The 18,946-nt window shown below is 44.8% G+C and overlaps 1 protein-coding gene across 2 annotated transcripts in view; it reads right to left on the bottom strand.

Moving 5' to 3' along the window:
- Nucleotides 1-18,946, bottom strand: part of SPMIP7 (sperm microtubule inner protein 7) — a 237,620-nt gene that overhangs the window by 150,783 nt on the left and 67,891 nt on the right. For both annotated transcript variants that reach the window (XM_073549851.1, XM_073549850.1), the window contains exon 7: nucleotides 13,054-13,161. In XM_073549851.1, coding sequence (XP_073405952.1) covers nucleotides 13,054-13,161 — 108 coding nt within the window. The remainder of the gene's footprint in view (nucleotides 1-13,053; nucleotides 13,162-18,946) is intronic.

Raw genomic sequence — 18,946 nt, 5'->3', positions numbered from 1 at the left:
GGGGAAACACCACTTAGCTTTGCTCTGTTGCGTGCGCTCCTAGCAACAGAGCCCACCACCTGCGTGCGTCTTCTCCTCCACCCGGATCCATCACCATAACAGGACCCTTCACCTTAGTGCAGCCTTGGAGCAGAGTCCACCACCAGTTGCAGCTGCTTAGTACCAGAGTCCCAAGGATGAGTTCAGCTTCTGACACGAAGTCGAGCATGCTTGAGTCCAGCTCAGCGGCCAAGTCCCATATGGTGAGTGCCACTCTCCATAGTCGCCACTCCACCAGTCCATGCAGACACTTCCCGCTGACACCATCACTGCGACCCCACCACGCCATGCCAGCCCTTCGTCCAGACACCATAGCTGAAACACGTCCCCCCTGGCTAAGCTGCGCAGGACTCCTCACCAGCTCCATCCTTCCTCCAGGCTCTCCAACTCAAAGTGAACACAATCTCACAATATCACAGGCAGTGATTGCACACCCCTAGCACACCTTTATAGGGTGTCACACCTGATCCATAATTAAGTGCACAAAAACCTAAAGTGCAATACCACTAACCACCACCGGGGACAGTCAAGACACCTTGGAACTTTCCAAAGTAAAAAAAGTTCACCCAGTGCAATTTAAAACTGTCAGATCATGACAAGGAGCGTCCCTAAGAGCACACTGACAACCCCAACTCACCACAGACACAGATTTCCAATCCAAAACTGGGTTATGAGTTTGCAACCAGGGGAAACCCAGAACAATAGTATCATGCAAATTATGCAGCACCAAAAATTTACAATTTTCTTGGCGGTCTGGGGCAACTCGCATTATCACCTGGGTCCAAAACTGAGGTTTATTCTCTGCCAAAGGAATGGCATAAATACCCCTCAAAGGAATAGGCGTCTATCACTTGGGTCCAAAACTGAGGTTTATTCTCTGCCAAAGGAATGGCATAAATACCCCTCAAAGGAATAGGCATCTGCAGAGGCGTCATGGACAAGCCACAACGTTTAGCAAAGTCCAAATCCATCAGATTCAGAGCTGCTCCTGAATCCACAAAAGCCTTTGTGGAAAATGTGGACAAGGAGCAGATCAAAGTAATTGCCAAAAGGAACTTAGGTTGTACACTACCCACAGCAAATGTGTGTGCAAAACGTTTCTCTCGTTTAGGGCAGACAGAAATAGAATGAGAGGCATCTCCACAGAAAAAACACAGCTTATTACGCCTTCTAAACTCCTGATGTTGCGCCCTAGACAACACCCCATCACATTGCAGACATTTGTTCAGAAGGTGGCAGCGCCTCCCGTGTAGTCTTACGTTCACGTAAACGCCGATCAACTTGAATGGCTAATGACATAGAGCCATCCAGACCAGAGGGAACAGGAAATCCCACCATAACATATTTTACGGTCTCAGACAAACCTTTCCGAAAGAGAGCTGCCAGTGCACTATCATTCCATGTAGTAAGGACCGCCCACTTTCGGAATTTTTGACAGTATAACTCTGCAGGATCCTGACCCTGGTTTAATGCCAACAGGGTTCTCTCAGCTTGATCAATGGCATTAGGTTCATCATACAACAACCCCAAGGCCTGAAAAAATGCATCCACATTAGTCAGAATAGGATTTTCAGGTGTCAGAGAAAACGCCCAATCCTGGGGATCGCTGTGCAGCAAGGAGATGACAATTTTAACCTGCTGCACCGAGCTCCCCGATGAGTTAGGCTTCAAGGCAAGAAATAATTTACAATTATTCTTAAAATTCAGAAATTTAGACCGATCCCCAGAAAACACATCAGGAGTAGGGATCTTGGGTTCAGCAACATGTGACTGAATGAGGTAGGTAGAAATTCCCTGCACTTCAGCAGCAAGTTGCTACACAATATCAGACAGTTTCTTAATATCCATTAGGAGGGAAAAAAAAATCCTCCTACGGCCCCAGAGAAAAAGAGGAAAAAATATAAAAAAAATTAAAAAAAATCTGATACTTTTTCCTTTCTTTTTTTTTCCTTTCTCCTTTTTGTTTTCTTTCCTTTTTTTTTTAAACAATTCTTTCCTGCTTTTGAGTACCCTAGAATCTGCGGTATGGCTGGTGATTCTGTTATGAATGGGTCACCGAGGAGAAAAAAAAACAACACACGCTAAGTCTCAGAAAACCAGAGAGGTTGGTAACTATGCAGATTACAGAGCCCTGATCTTAACACACAACTAGAAGAAGTCGTGGAGCGTGCCTACGATGGTCCTGGATGCCTCGTCACAACCGGAGAGCTAAATAAGCCTATAGTAAGAAAAGAGGAAAAATAACTCCCCAGAGCAGACCCCAAAGGAAAGACACTCCCCTCACATGTATTGACGGTGAAGCAAGATGAAAACACAAACAAAGGCAGAAAAATAGGCTGAGCAAACGATGGGGCCAAACTAACTTGAAAGGACAGGAAAGGAAAGATACTGTCTGCAATCTGCCAAAAAACCCTACCAAAAATAATGTCCAACGCTTCTGATAACAAAATTAACCCTGAAGTCACTAGACTTCTCCCACTATATCAGCACTCTGGAATATTCTGAGACAGAGCAAAAAGAGGCCAATCTAATAAAGGACAAAAAGGCAAATTGGCAAATACAGATAAATAAGAGTGGAAATTCAGCACAGCCCAGCCGGGCTGGCTGACCACACAAAACCTGAGTTGGCCAACAAGAGCAAGTGTGAACATTAGCAAAAAACAAACTTAACTTGAGAAGAATGGAGCAGAGCTGAAGTCCAAGACCTGAGAAGCAGACTGAATCACCAGCAACAGGATAGGGCGTCGGCTGTCTTATATCCAGTCTGATACTCCAGAGATCCAATCATTATCCTCCTCGTCAGGTGGCAGACCATTACCAATTAAACTAACCTCACTACCTCCTGTCACCACCAGAGGGAGAACGGAAGAACTCCCAGCTGGTGGAGCAGAAAATGAGCTCATAACAGGTCATAACCAGGAGGATAATTCTTGGGTCTCTGCCTCTGATATTCATGCCAATAAATTGGTTTGTGCTTTTCACTGGGCCCATCATGATCGGCCTGGTGGCATGGATGAGGGTTCGGTGACCCCTCCTCAAGGGGGGGTACTGTTATGAACTCATTTTTGGCTCCACCAGTTGAGAGTTCCCCTCCCGTTCTCCCTCTGGTGGTGACAGGAGGTAGTGAGGTTGGTTTAAGTGGTAGTGATCTGCCACCTGATGAGGAAGATAATGATTGGATCTCTGGAGTATCAGCCTGGATATAAGACAGCCGACGACCTATCCTAGTGCTGGTGATTCAGTCGGCTTCTCAGGTCCTGGACTTCAGCTCTCTTCCAGTCTTCTCAAGTTAAGTTTGTTTTTTGCTATTGTTCACACTTGCGCTTGTTGGTCAGTTCAGTTTCTTGTGTAGTCAGCCTGCCCCTGCTGGGGCTATGCTGAATTTCCACTCCTATGTATCAGTATTTGCCAAGCTGCTTTTGTCCCTTATTGGATTGGCCTCTTTTTGCTCTGTCTCAGAATATTTCAGAGTGCTGACATAGTGTAGAAGTCTAGTGACTTCAGGGTTAATTTTGTTATCAGAAGTGTTGGACAATATTTTTGAAGGTTTTTTTGGGCAGATTGCAGACAGTGTCTTTCCTTTCCTGTCCTATTTAGTTAGCCGGGCCCCATCGTTTGCTCAGCCTATTTTCCTGCCTATGTTTGTAATTTCATCTTGTTTCACCGTCAATACATGTGGGGGGCTGTCTTTCCTTTGGGGTCTGCTCTGGGGCAGTTAGTTTTCCTCTTTTCCTGCTTTAGGCTTATGTAGCTCTCCGGTTGTGACGAGGCGTCTAGGACCAACGTAGGAACGCTCCACGACTGCTGCTAGTTGTGCGGTTAAGTTCAGGGATCAGCAATCTGCATAGTTACCAACTTCTCTGGTTTTCTGAGACTTAGCTTGTTGTTTATTTTTTCCTCCTCGGTGACCCATTCATAACAGCCGACCACCCTAATTTTGCCACAAAAAACTGGGAAAACTTATTGACTCTAGTATAAGCCTAGGGTGGAAAATGCAGCAGCTACTTGTAAATTTCAAAAAATAAAAGTAGATACTGGTAAAAGTAAAATTAATTGAGGCATCAGTAGGTTAAATATTTTTGAATATCCATATTGAATCAGGAGCCCCATATAATGCTCCATACAGTTCATAATGGGCTAAATAAGATGCTCCATACAAAATACGCCCCATATAATGCTGCACAAAGGTTAATAATGGCCCCATAAGATGCTCCATAGAATAATATGCCCCATATGCTGCTCCTTAAAGGTTATGGCCCCACAAGATGCTCCACAAATTATGCCCCATATGCTGCACCATAAAATGCTCCATAGATTTTGCCCTATATTCTGCCCCATAAGATGCTCCATATATTATGCCCCATAAGATACTTCATATATTTTGCCCATATGGTGCTGAGAATAAAAAAAAATGACATACTCACCTCTCGTTGCTGGGGGCCAGGTGCTGGTGTCCTGAGCAGGCGGGGACAGGTGCCGGTGTCACCGCTGGCTCAGGGCCCCGGCACCTGAGATATTCACCTTTCCCCGTTCCACCGCCGTGCGCCACTCTGTCTTCCAGGTCCTCTGTCATTGACTGTTCAGGCAGAGGGCGCGCACTAACCACATCATCGTGCCTTCTAACCTGAACATCACAGCCAGAGGACACAGAGGACAGCGGCGTGCAGCGGTGGAACGGGGACAGGTGAATATCGCATATACTTACCCCCTCCTGACGCTTCTCTGCAGCCCCTGCTTCTCCCACGGTCTCCGGCAGCTCTTCCTTCCTTCAGCGGTCACGTGGTACCGCTCATTAAAGTCATGAATATGCGCATATTCATGGCTTTAATGAGCGGTACCACATAACCCTGAACACAGGTACTGGAGACCTTGGGAGAAGCAGGGGCTGCAGAGACCGTGCCAGGAGGGGGTGAGTATGATCTCTGACACCCCCGCTCCCCCTCCCCCGATATATGACTCAAGAATAAGCCAAGAGGGGCACTTTCAGCCTTAAAAAATGGGCTGAAAATCTCAGCTTATACTTGAGTATATACGGTATTTTTATTTACATTCATCTTTTTGATTGTATTTTATTGTACTTTTTGTTCAGCGGTATGATGATAAAGCATTGTTTTATTCCTTGTGTTTTATTTTTTTATGGTGTTCACTGAATAAGTTAAATAGTGGGACAGTTTTAAAGAGCAGGTCGTTACAGACATGGCAATACCAAACATGTGTACTTTTATTGTTTATTTTTTTATTTAGACAAATAAATGTCTCAAAAAGCAGAACATTTTTAGGCACCAGTTAAGGCATCAATGTGTCTACATTTTCAACATACTCCTCTTAAATCTCCTTGAAGGATCCCTTCGGGATGGTGCAATCATTAGGTCTTTTGTACCACCAGGAAAAACTCCCCCTGACACCTGAACCTCTACATGTAACAATGTTATTTCTGTAATGGATTGAAATCATGCATGAATAAGGGTCGGGTGAGTGCTGCTATTCTTTTCATCTTCAATGTAACAAAAATAAATGTATTTATTGGGAAAATATCTGTTTCTTTTTTTGTTCTTTATTTGGGGATTTTTAAAAAAAAATATTTTTACACTTTTTCATTTTTATTTTAACATTTTTAAAATTGTCCCAGGGTGGGACATCAATGTGTAGCATCAAATCATTGATCTGATGATCTGCAATACTTATGCACTACAGACGATCACATCAGCATCTGACAGGCAGGAAAGGAGGCGTCTCAGGTCCTGCTCTCTGCAGGCACTGCAAAGCCACCTTTCCAAAAGGACCCCGCAGATATCTTGCGGCCAGGGGTCTCCATGGAGACCATCAGAACAATGCAATCGCATTGCGCTGCCCTAATGGCAGCACGCAGGGAGCCCATTCCCTGAGCGATGCTCCTCTATGTCGCTGTCACTATTGGCAGCGGTATCAGAGATGTTAAATGTCCGCGATTGGTGCTAGGCATTGATGCAGGGTGTCAGCTCTTACACAGAACTGACTGGCACCTGCACCCGACCACGGTGGCGCTCAGAATGAGGTTGCGCAATCGCGGCGCCATACATATACTACTATTTGCGGGAACACAGCTCCTGCAAAGTAGTATATGTACGGCGTACGTTGGGAAGGGGTTAATAATGAGGGAAAATAATTTTCTGAGGCCCTCTTCAAATGGGTATTGGAGTGCATCCTTCTAAATTTTGGCTTCCCATGCACTTAGTACATACGCTTTGCCAGTTTAGGAGACCCACTCTTTAGTAATAGGAAAAAATGCTTTTCTATGGTTCCACCTTCTAGTTGATGGAAACAAGTGGAGAAGGGGAAAAGGAGAGTCAACCATGCATAAGGCTCATCAGAACTGAAATGCGCCGGTTGTATCCAGAACTGCACATACCATGTTTTTATGGAGGTGATTTATTTCTTCAATAAAATTGGACATTTTATTTACCTGCTTTTATGCTAGATTTTTCCTGTTTGTCCACCTTCTAGTTGAGGGAACTGTTGTGAACAGTTTTGACCTGGCTTCTGAGTTTTGGCTCCCTCTGGTGGTTGCTGCAGGTAATGGAGCTGGTCTAGCTGACAGAAGTCAATCACCTGAGCAGGATGATTGGAGGTCAGGTGTTACAGACTGGGGAGATTTAAGTGAACAACCTTCCCTCAGCTCTTGCCGGTGATTTGGTTTGCTTCCTGAGCATATTTTGAAGTCTGCTTGTCTCCTGCTCCGTCCTGCATCTTTCAGATAAGTTATTTGTCTTCTTGAATCTTTTTTTTTGCATTGGATCCATTTTTGCTTGTCTCTGATTTTTGCTTAGCTGATGTGAGTTCAGCCTGGTTCCCTGTTGGGACCTGTGCTGGACGCTTTCCATATGCCACAACGTATGTTAGTCTTTTTAGTAACCAGTTCACACCAGAGTTCTGATTTAGTGGGGGAGAGGTCGTGTGGCCTCAGTATTTTTGCATATCAGACGAGTTGGATTTTTCTTAGGGTTTTTTGCGTGATTGCAGACAGTATCCTTTCCTGCCCTGTTCTATCTAGACAGTTTGGGCCCCATCATTTGCTTACTCTATTCTCTGCCTGTGTTTTGTGCTTCATCTTGTCTCACTGGCAATATATGTTCGGGGGCTATCTATTCCTTTGGAGTTCTACTCCGGGGCAGTTTAGCTTTCCCATTTCTCTCTTTAGACTTAGCTAATTCTGTGGCTGTGCCGAGGCGTCTAGGGCATCGTAGCTACGTCCCACAGCTAATTCTAATTGTGTTGTCAGTTTAAGGGTCTGCAATCCGCTAAGCTACCAACCTCTCTGATTATCTGGTTGCCTAGTCTATTTCCCCATTATCCTCCTCGGTTACCTAATCATAACAGGGAACAGTTTTTGAAACCGAAACAGTCAATGGGTTATATTAGTCTTTGATCCAGTGCCTTGTTGTGGGCAGTCAGGTGGTCATCACATAGGGAGTTTTTACACTGCATACAGTATTTCACATTCTGGTCAGGAGAGTTTGTACAGAAAATCTTGGTATCCTCCATATCAGGCTGAGTAGATGCAAAATGCTCCACCATATTCCCCAGCAGGGTTGATGAAATAACAGTCCTTGATGCTGCTACATTAAACTAATCGCTTTTTTCAGGGCTAATTCAAATAGATTATTTTCTGTCATAATAATACTGTACTTATCTGCAATTTGTGTAGGGTGGGGTGTGGCAGTAGGTATAGCGTATTACAGGCATCTAGTCAGGGATTTTTGCCTCATAAATTGAAAATCTTGATGCTAGTTCTTTCCATGCACTCATTGACCAATTTAATGTTTTTTATGTTCATCTGTACTCAGAAATTCAGTGTTACTGGTGTTACTCCACAGTATGTGGCTCCCACACACAAGAAAAAATTTCAGGGCCAATACAAATCCATTCTATATTCTACAATAATACCACTCTTGTCTGGAATTTGTCAACGGTGAGGTGTGGCAGTAGGAATAGTATATGACAGGCATCTAGTCAGGAATTATTACTTTATAAATTATAATCTTTGCTGCTGCTAAATTGTAAGCCTTGCTGCTGTTTTTTTCCATGCACTCTTTGAACGATTCATGTTTTTTACATTCATCTGTAATCAGAAATTCATCAAAGCTGGCAGTGTTAATTGCATGGTTCCACAGTTTGTTGTTGCCAAGTAGAAAAAAAACACTATTTTCCTATCACCCATGACAGCACCAACAAGAGAGAGGGGATTCACCCTTCAAGGACAGGGAACCTTCAAGATAAAAAGGGTGGCGCATCTCTCCACATCAGTGGTTTCCTGTCCTTGACGGGGGAACCTTCAGTCATCAGCAGCAGGAGCTGCTGGCATGGTCGCAGAAGAAAGGAAGAAAAGCAAGTTACCAGACCTGGGCCGGTCGGTTGTGGAAGGACACCGTATCTGCTTCAGCCGGTGCCAGAGGTACTGGAAACGCCACAGGGGGGGGGCATATGGGGTCTCGGCCACGAGCAGGTGGGTGTCCGTGGCACCATCACCGCATGGCCAGCCGGCAGCCCTGCGTCCCGGCGCGGTCACGGAGTGCGGTCGGAAACTGGAAGTCGCGCTCTGATGACGCGGCCGGGACCGTTCACTCTGAATACATCCAGGGGCGGGTACTGGAGACACCGGCTGGCAGATCCCCTACAGGCACAATGCTTAGGGGTGAATCGCTGGCCAGGCAGGGGCACTAGTGCAGATATGGAGACACAGCAGCCCTCTCCACAGCGCCAGTAACAGCAGCAGAATCTGCAGCCACAGCAGCAGCATTGGGAGCCAGAGCAGCCGCAGCGACCCCCGATGTAGAAGTTTTGGACGCTCCACGGGCAGGTCCAGAAATTCTAGGACAAGTTGGCGTGGAACTACCAGGATGGAAGATTCCGCGGTCCGTAAAGGAGACCTTTTGGATGATGTCCTGCCTCCTGTCCCGGTGCCTTTTACTTTCCTCTGAGTGGTGAGTGAGCTACGAGAATGCCATATTAATAATGCAGATCTCTCTAGCCCTCTCTCCTTTTCTATCTGGCCTTTCTGGTAGCAGCTTCCTAGAAAGTGTACAGAGAAATCGAAGATGCTGGCTTGGCAGCACATATACTTAAAATTGGAAGGATGACACGCAAATTCATGAAGCGTTCCATAAGGAACTCTGTGCGGGCAGAATTTAGCTAACACATGGGTCAAAAGATTATGCCAGGCATGTATCAATAACACGGAGACTACTGAGTATCCTGACTTCTCTTCCACCTTAAGAACTCACATTAGAGCTGAGGTCAAGAACTCATTAAAGTCCCAGTCCCTCTCAGGAACACCAAGAAGGGATGGGGCTGAAGTGTCTCCCTCATCCTTGTCAGAAAGCAACTCAGGCTCGGGTTATTGCTTCCCTCTGGAAGAGGTGGACAATCTAGTTAAAGCTGTAGGGACCACTAAGGGACTAGTCAATCAGAAGGCCAAAAAATCTATCCAAGATGTCATGTTTGGCACCTTGGACAAAAAGAAATATAGAGCTTTCCTATGAATGAGATATTGCTGAGTCTCATTAGTAAAGAATGGGAGGAGCCAGATAGGAAAGGCCCCTGCTATCCTCCACCAAAAGGAAGTACCACCTTTGAGGACTCGAGGTTGTTGACAGACCCTCTTCATAGGATGGTTTATTCCTTCCTTAAATTGTCAGGGGAGTCATCGGCAGGGGTGGTGAGACCAGCCATCACGACAACCTGCATAGCGAGGTCCCTCATGGTCTGATTACCGGGAGCGTGGCCTTTTTGGCAGATGCAATGGCCGACTCAGCCAGATGGGCCGCAAGATCTGCAGCATTATCTAATGCAGGCAGGGGAGCAGTCTGCCTAAAAAAGTTGCCCAGGGGACGTTCAGGTAAAAGGGAAGCTATGTTCTCTCCCCTGTGAAGGTCTGCTTATTCAGCTCAGCTTTGAAGGACATCTTAGTAAAAGCAGCCGATAAGAAGAGAGGGTTCTCGAAACATCCCTTCTCATCCTTCAGGCAGTCCTTTCGGGGAAAAAGGTACAACCGAATGAGAATATCCACAGAACATAGGACCAAAAAAGAGCAAGGGGTTTTTCTTTGGTGCTGCTTCCCGAAGTGATAGGAAGTCCTCCAAAAAAAAAAACTCTCTGCCCAGGTGGGAGGAAGGTTCTCTCTTCATTCCAGCATGGGAGAAAATATCATCCAACAGGTTTGAAGCTGGAGTTCGGGAGACATTCCCCAAACAAGTTCGTTATGACGGCCCCATGAGGGTCCGACTCAGAGCAAAAGGCATTAGAGGCAGGGGTACTGAGCCTCTTAAAGAAAAACGTTCTGCAGGATGTACCAGCAGGAGAAGATGGTGTAGGCTTCTATTCTCCCCTGTTTCTAATAAAGAAGCCAGATGTCTCATACAGAATGATTTTCAACCTAAAAAGTCTGAACAAGTTCTTGAAGATTCCAAAAATTCAAGATGGAATCATTAAAGTCGGCAATTTAACTGCTCTTTCCGGGTCGCTATATGACCATCCTAGACCTGAAGGACGCATATTACATGTAGCGTTCCAGAAATGTCTGAGTGGTGGTACCAGATGGGTGGGGGCACCACCAGGCACCTCCAGAACAAGGCTCTTCCCTTTGGCCTGGCAGTGGCCCCGCGTGTATTCATGAAGTTAATAGTGGAGGTTACGGCACATCTCAGGGAAAGAAACAGACTGGTCATCCCTTACCTGGGCAACTTCCTGATAGTAGGCCGTTCTTTCACTCACTGCCACAATCAAGTGAGAGACATAACCACTATCTTAGAAGACTCAGGGTGGTGTTTGAACCTAGAAAAATCAAGGTTGGACCCACAAAGAACACAAATCTTTCTAGGACTCTTGCCAGCAAGAGTGTCACCTACCAGAGCAAAAGAAAGAAAAGTTGCTCAGTCTACTTTCCAAATCAGTACGCGATCCAGTAATGTCACTCAGAAGTGCTATGTCCCTCCTGGGCTCCCTGACCTCATGTATCCCGGCAATGAAGTGAGCCCAAACCCACTCAAGAGTTGCATGGGTTCGTCTTGGAAAGCCAACAATCCTTGCAGGGGTATCTGGAGGGTACACTGACTGCACTTCGGGATGTTATACATTCGCTTTGCTGGTAGTTGCAGATAAAGTCACTTCAGGAGGGGGTCCCGTGGTTTCCTCAAGTCACCAGGGTAGTTACCACTAATGCCAGTCCCAGGGGATGTGGAGCACAGCTGGACGATCATCTGGTTCAGAGAATGTGGTATGCAGTAGAGAAGGAAGCCTCCTCAAATATGTGGGAACTTCTGGCGAGAGAGGATGAGTTGCAGAGTCTCCTACCATTCCTGCGAGGCCATTATGTGAAAATATTGTCAGACAACAAAGTCACTGTTGTGTACCTAAATCATCAGGGGGTACATGGTTCTGCTCCCTAATGTATGTGACCAAGCGGATTTTCAGCCTTGCGCAGAGAAACATCCTTTCACTATCTGCACTTCATATCAGGGAAAAAGACAATATAAGGCTAGTTTCACATTAGCGTTCGGCAGGGCTGCGTAGTTCCTCCGTTAAGCCCCACCCATTGCCGCACCTCTCACATTAAGCTCCACCTACGTCAGCAAGTATCCTGCGTACCTATCTTTAACATTGGGTAAGCAGGCCATGCGAATGTATGCTGATACCTGTGCATGCGTCGAGACCAGTCATCGTGAACGACTTGCATCTCTGTGTACACTGCGGGTTGCTAGGCCTCACTCTGGCCCTGACACACCTGAGACTCACTAAGGCTACTTTTCACACTTGCATTAGGAGGCGCAGCGTACGCTCGGCGTGAAGCTCCGCCCCCTGCCGCACCTCTCTTGGTCAGTTCCGCCTATGGGCGCATGATGCTGCATGAGACCTGCGTACCCTATCTTTAGCATTGGGTACGCAGGCCATGCGCAGGTATCCTGTTGCCGGCGCATGCGTCCTTTTGACGGTGCACCACTGGCACCTGCCTGCAGAAGGGGATTTTCTTTCCAAGGTATATACCTTATACAATATTCATTATGGTCATGGTTTTCTTGAAAGATATTTGTTTCCTGTTTCACTGCTTGAAGACAGTGTCCTCTAAAAACATTAGGTTTAGGAGTTGATTTTGAGTTAATTTTCAACTCGAAAGGTCCAACTAGCTCATCCTTAATAGTACCAGCCCATAGCAGTACTCCACCAACGAATCTGAGTCAAAGTGGACGTCTGTGTCTGTTTCTGATCCAGCTACTTGACGCAGTCTTGTTTCAACTTCTGTGTCTTGTTGAGTGGTGGTCGGTTTCAGCCTCTCTTACCTGGGCCATGCCTCTGAACACTTTGTACTTCTGAGCGCTGCAGGGAGGTTGCAGTTCTGGAATATGGCAGTACTAGAGGATTGTTGGTTCCTGGTCGCTTTGTGCTTAATTTTTCTCGAACCTTTGGCAGTCAATGTGGGTCTGTTTTTCTCAACACGTTTTTGCGACCCTGTTGACTGTTCACAACATAACTTTTGATGGTTCTGTGATTATGCCCCATTATATTAGCAATTTGAAGACTGTTGCATCCACTGTAAGACTCTTAACAATTTTAACAGAATCAGTTAAATCTCTTTTTTTGGCCCATTTTGCCAAAGGAAAACAAGCGTCCTATTAATTTTGCCTAACTTTCTGCATATCCTTTGGACACCCCTCACCCAATACACAAATACACCTCACCTGATGTTGTTCATTTAATAAGCATCAAGTTTACACAGATTGGCGTTGGAAAAAATACATAAAAAAGCTGACATAGCCAAAATACTCACTTGTCTAATAATTGTGCACACAGTGTATGCAACTATATGGTTAGACAGTAGCGGCACGACACTGTTGGAAATATAGTCAGGAAATTGTATTGATATATATGATTGATAAATACTTCAAACATAGTATGAATTGACTTAAAGAGATTTTTGAGGCTTACAGTCATTGATTGGCATTATAAATTCAGTATCACACAGAAGAATAAGATATTACATACTGTGCAGTGTCCGTGTACTGTGGTTGTACGGTTCTCATTGTTGTGAAGTGTGTGAAGCTTGCATCTGGATTATCTATGTCTTCTGGGTTTGTAGAACCAGTAAAGCCACTGTTTGGATAAAGGAAAAAACTAGTAAATGCATTAATTGTACATTTCAGTTGTGCATCTTTGTGTGGGATTGACATAATTTGCTGTCTAATATTTTTCTTCAACCCGTCCAGTGAATTGCCATAATGGATGGTAGTAACTTTCAGTGGATGACACAGGAGTTGTACCTGTGGCAGAAGCAACAGCTGGTGCTTACTGTATAGACACAGCCTAAAGGCCCTTTTACATTTAGCGATGCACCAGCGATCCGACCAGCGATACGACCCGGTCAGGATCGCTGGTGCATCGCTAAATGATCGCTAGTGAACTTTCATACAGCGATCCTGACGTCCTCCCGCCCGCGTCCAGCGTCGCTCATCTCACACAGCAGGAAGTCTCAGCAGGAAGCGCCTGACGAGAAATGGAGCCGGACATTCTCGCGCGATCAGCGATGGACAGCGGGGGAGCCGGTCGGAGGTAAGTATCACACATAGCGATCTCGCTAGCAATATCGCTATAACGTCACAAAACCAGTGACGTTTTAGCGATATTGCTAGCGATATCGCTTAGTATAAAACCCCCTTAAGGCCGGGGTCACACTTGCAAGTGCAATGCGAGAAACTCGCTGCTGCCAGCAGTTCGGACCGGAGCGTTCAGCTGCATAGAAAGACATGCAGCCACACTCTGGTCCTGAGTGCCGGCGGTAGTGCCGGGTATTGAGGTGAGAGACTTGCGCGAGTTTCTCGCATTGCACTTGCAAGTGTGACTCTGGCCTTAGGCTCGATCACACTGGCGTATAACACGGTCGAGTGCTATCCGAATTGGCATGATAAAATAATCGCAACATGCTGTGAGCAGTGTCAAAGAAATGGTTAATCTTAGTTCTCTAAAACCTAGGAAAATATCAGAAAAATAGGTCTTATAACCCATGACACCATTTTAATTGTTATCATCTGTCTACGTGGTTGAATACTTTTGCCAGTGGTCAGCTCCAAATTCCCCTCTTCTATATTTGAATGATGTCTAAATATGTCGAGGCCAAGTATCTTCTTTGCCAAATGCACTAATAGGATATGGTTCCACGAATTGTTAAATTGACCTAAAGGAAATGCCAAAACCCCCTCCATGCTCCCGCCACATCTAATTAAAAATATCTCATATCCCTGGATATAGTTGACATATCGTTATATAAATTATCTTTTGTGCCAATTATTGTGTAAACTCTCCTTCATTTTGCCAGTTGTTACACAATGTTACGGAATTGTCCATATTTGTTCATTTCCTCTTCTGATGAGCTATAAAAGATCTACCCTGACCCTCCCAGTAACGGAGATTTATTTGATAGACAATAACCTGTGTCTCTCATTTTATTTCTCCCAATCCTAGGTACCTAGGCAAAAGCTCCTCCTGAGCTCTACCTGAGGAGACATAGAAATCCCTTCTCCGACAACTTGGAGGCTTTCAGTGGGATATAATATTCCCCTTCGACTTTCATCTCAGACTGAACAATTGACCGCCTCTATCCTGTACAGAAAACCAGATCCCGGGTAAGTGAGTAGATTTGTTACTCACAGTTTTCTCTCCAGGAAAAGAGGCATTCTGGAGTCAGTCTGTGGGGATTTCTAACGGGAAAAGCCCTCAGGTAAAAAAGGTATATATATTAGTTGTTATCTCTGTTTAAGTGCTGTTAACAATTGTTTTGTTTCAGGATGAAGTGCAATGATTTTCCATTTGTTTTGTCTGTATCTATAACAAGGGTTCCTGTCTCTCTCACTGTTTGTACCGATGTCAGTGTTTGTTAATACTGTAAATATTGCAATCAAATTGTCTTGATCCTGCTCTGCTATACTCTGCTATACTCCTTTTGTTTGTTGATGCCTTGTCAGATGTTAATTGAGAAATAGTACTGATAATGCTGTGCTGAACTGTTCTGATTATACTACTGTCCTGATATTGCTCAATCTGTGTTGTGGGGCACTAAGCTGCGCTGTTGATGTATGGAGACTAAATGATGTGTGCTCAGTGTATAAATAACCTTTTCATTATTCAAAGCAGTGAGTAAGATAAAACTCTTTGGTTAGTTGCTACTTGAAAAAACTTATAGGAAGGTCCCGGGTGGGAGTTTGTAGTGAAGAGAGAAACTCATGTGAAGACAATCTATGGGAATGTAAATTTTTTTTGTATACAACCCGGTACTCAGATAGGACGCTATATATAGTGAACCAAGCAAGAGTTTCTACAAATAGATGTGATTCATGTTTTCGTCCATTCGCACTAGAGCATTTTTGATAAGATGTGGGGAGCGAGAGAGTACAGAAGTACTGCGTGTATGGATGTGATTGAAATGTCAGACAAATGCTTACCATGTGTGTACCATATGCTGCGTGAAAAGGGTCTGTGTTCAGTTCACCAGTATAGGCGCAGAGTATATTCTTGTCATATGGATTGTTCAAAAGCTGGGTAGATATATTAGACTCTAGATGGTATATGCCAAGGTGGCAAGATAATATCACGCACGAATATTGTCTTATTGAACCCGGAGTGGATTCAGGAATAGACATTGCCATATTCAGAGTCTTGTGAGGAATCAGATCCTCAGATCCAGATGTATGAGGAGTATATAGCGCTTATGTTAGGAACTGTGTTGTTTATAGTATTCTGTCTGATTGTTTGGGAGAGTGTGTATCAGCATCAGGATAGAACAGAGAGTTGCGGTTCAGGTTATTGCTTTGATAGTGGTATTGCTGGCTATTATAGTAGACCAGAGGGATCCCGCCATTACATAACAGGGCTGAAGACAGGGGTCGCTACCCTTGACAGCTGTTTTTGGTTCCAGGCACACCAGGTCAGGAGAGATTACGGATCTGAGATATAAGATAAAGGACCTGGTGCGTCATGGGCAGGATTATAAAGCAGTTAACAATACCGCTGTCAATTCTTGAAAAGGCAGTAGTGCCAAGGAATGGATGTTTGGATGCTGAGAGATATGATAAGTGTCTAAGTAAGGAGAATGCTGTATGGATTGGAAAATATGACTATGGTGTGCAAGTTACAGCGTGGATCGGAACCTCTGAATGAGATGGTCTGTTTTAACCCCTTACCTACAAGGGACGTAATATTCCGTCCATGTGACCCTGGACCTAATTACCATGGACGGAAAATTACGTCCCAGCGATCAGCGGCGCCCACGTGGTGAGCACCGCTGATCGCGGCCGGGTGTCAGCTGATTATCACAGCTGACACCCGGCACAATGTGTCAGGGGCGGTCACGGACCGCCCCCGACACGTTAACCCCTTGTACACCGTGATCAAACGCGATCGCGGTGTACCGGGGGTTAAAGGGAAGCATCGGCAGGGAGGGGGCTCCCTCCGTGCTTCCCTGAGCCCCCCACGGCAGTGCAATGTGCAGCGCTGCTGCGGGGGTCTCTTTCCCTACAGGCCCCCGGATCCAAGATGGCGACGGGGGCCTTCGGAGGCCTGTAGGGAGCTGACTTCCTCACTGCCTGCAAAGCGCAGGCATGAGGAAGTCTGCAGAACTGCCTGTGACAGATTGCTGATCTGTCACAGTGATCTGTGATGTGACAGATCGGCGATCTGTCACAGGACAGTGATGTCCCACCTGGGACAAGGTAATAAAGTAAAAAAAAAAAAAAGCGTTAAAAATAATTTTAAAAAAATCGCTAAATAAATTAGTAAAAAAAAAAAAAAATTCCCCAATAAATCCATTTTTTCAAAATAAAAAAAACAAAACAATAAAAGTACACATATTTGGTATCGCCGCATCCGCAGCGACCCGCCCTATAAAACTGTCCCATTAGTTAACCCCTTTAGCGAACCCCTTAAAAAATAAAAATAAAAAACGAAGCAAAAAATAATGATTTATTATCATACCACCGAACAAAAAGTGCAATAATGCGCGATAAAAAAGACGCATATAAATATCCATGGTACCGCTGAAAACGTCATCTTGTCCCGCAAAAAACGAGCCACCATACAGCGTCATCCGCAAAAAAGTAAAAAAGTTATAGCTCGCAGAATAAAGCGATACAAAAATAATTATTTTTTATATAAAATTGTTTTCATTGCAAAAAACCGACAAAACATAAAAAAACGACCTAAATGAGGTAACACTGTAACCGTACTGACCCGAAGAATAAAACCGCTTTATCAATTTTATCGCACGCGGAACGGCGTAAACGCACCACCCAAAAGAAATTCATGAAACGCTGGTTTTTGTTCATTCTGTGTCCCAAAAATCGGAATAAAAAGCGATCAAAAAATGTCACGTGCCCGAACATGGTACCAATGAAAACGTCAACTCATCCCGCAAAAAATAAGACCTCACATGACTCGGTGGGTCAAAATACGGAAAAATTATAGCTCACAATATGTGGTGATGCAAAAACTATTTTTACAATAAAAAGCATCTTTTAGCGTCTGACAGCCGCCAAACATAAAAACCCGCCATAAATAGTAAATCAAACCCCCCGTTATCACCCCCTTAGGGAAAAATGATAAAATAAAAAAAATGTATGTATTTCCATTTTCCCATTAGGGCTAGGGTTATGGTTAGGGCTAGGGTTATGGCTCAGATTAGGGTTAGGAGTGTGTTGGGGTTAGGGTTGGAGTTATAATTGGGGGGTTTCCACTGTTTGGGCACATCAGGTGCTCTCCAAAGGCAACATGGCGTCTGATCTCAATTCCAGCCAATTCTGCGTTGAAAAAGTCAAATGGTGCTCCTTCCCTTCCAAGCTCTGCCATGCGCCCAAACAGTGTTTTACCCCCACATATGGGGTATCAGCCTACTCAGGACAAATTACAAAACAACTTTTGGGGTCCAATTTCTCCTGTTACCCTTAGGAAAATAAAAAATTGGGGGCAAAAATATCATTTTTGCGGAAAAAAATGATTTTTTTATTTTCACGCCCAGGCGTTATAAACTTCTGTGAAGCACTTGGGGGTTCAAAGTGCTCACCACACATCTAGATAAGTTCCGTGGGGGGTCTAGTTTCCAAAATGGGGTCACTTGTGGGGAGTTTCAATAGTTTAGGTACATCAGGGGCTCTCCAAACGCACATGACACCCGCAGACCAATCCATCAAAGTCTGCATTCCAAAACGTCACTACTTCCCTTCCGAGCCCTGACGTGTGCCCATACAGTAGTTTTCTCCCACATGTGAGGTATCAGCGTACTCAGGACAAATTGGACAACAACTTTTGGGGTCCAATTTCTCCTGTTACCCTTGGGAAAATAAAAAAATTGGAGACTAATTGATCATGTTTGTGGAAAAAAATACGATTTTTTTATTTTCATGCCTGGGCATTATAAACTTCTGTGAAGCCCTTGGGGGTTCAAAGTGCTCACCACACATCTAGATAAGTTCCTTTGGGGGTCTAGATTCCAAAATGGGGTCATTTGTGGGGGGTTTCCACTGTTTAGGTACATTAGGGGCTCTCCAAAGGCAACATGACACCTGCAGACCATTCCATCAAAGTCTGCATTCCAAAACGTCACTACTTCCCTTTCCGAGCCCCGACGCGTGCCCATACAGTAGTTTTCTCCCACATATGGGGTGTCAGCGTACTCAGGACAAATTGGACAACAACTTTTGGGGTCCAATTTCTCCTGTTACCCTTGGGAAAATAAAAAAAATGGGGACTAAAAGATGATGTTTGTGGAAAAAATACGATTTTTTTATTTTCACGCCCGGGCGTTATAAACTTCTGTGAAGCACTGGGGGGTTCAAAGTGCTCACCACACATCTAGATAAGTTCCTTGGGGGGTCTAGTTTTCAAAATGGTGTCA

This window comes from Dendrobates tinctorius, unplaced genomic scaffold, assembly GCF_039654945.1.
Source record: "Dendrobates tinctorius isolate UK_male_01 unplaced genomic scaffold, ASM3965494v1 ptg000162l, whole genome shotgun sequence".
Classification (NCBI taxonomy): Eukaryota; Metazoa; Chordata; class Amphibia; order Anura; family Dendrobatidae; genus Dendrobates; species Dendrobates tinctorius.
The sequence above is the reverse complement of the archived record's forward strand: the minus strand, read 5'-3'. Positions and strand labels throughout refer to the sequence as shown.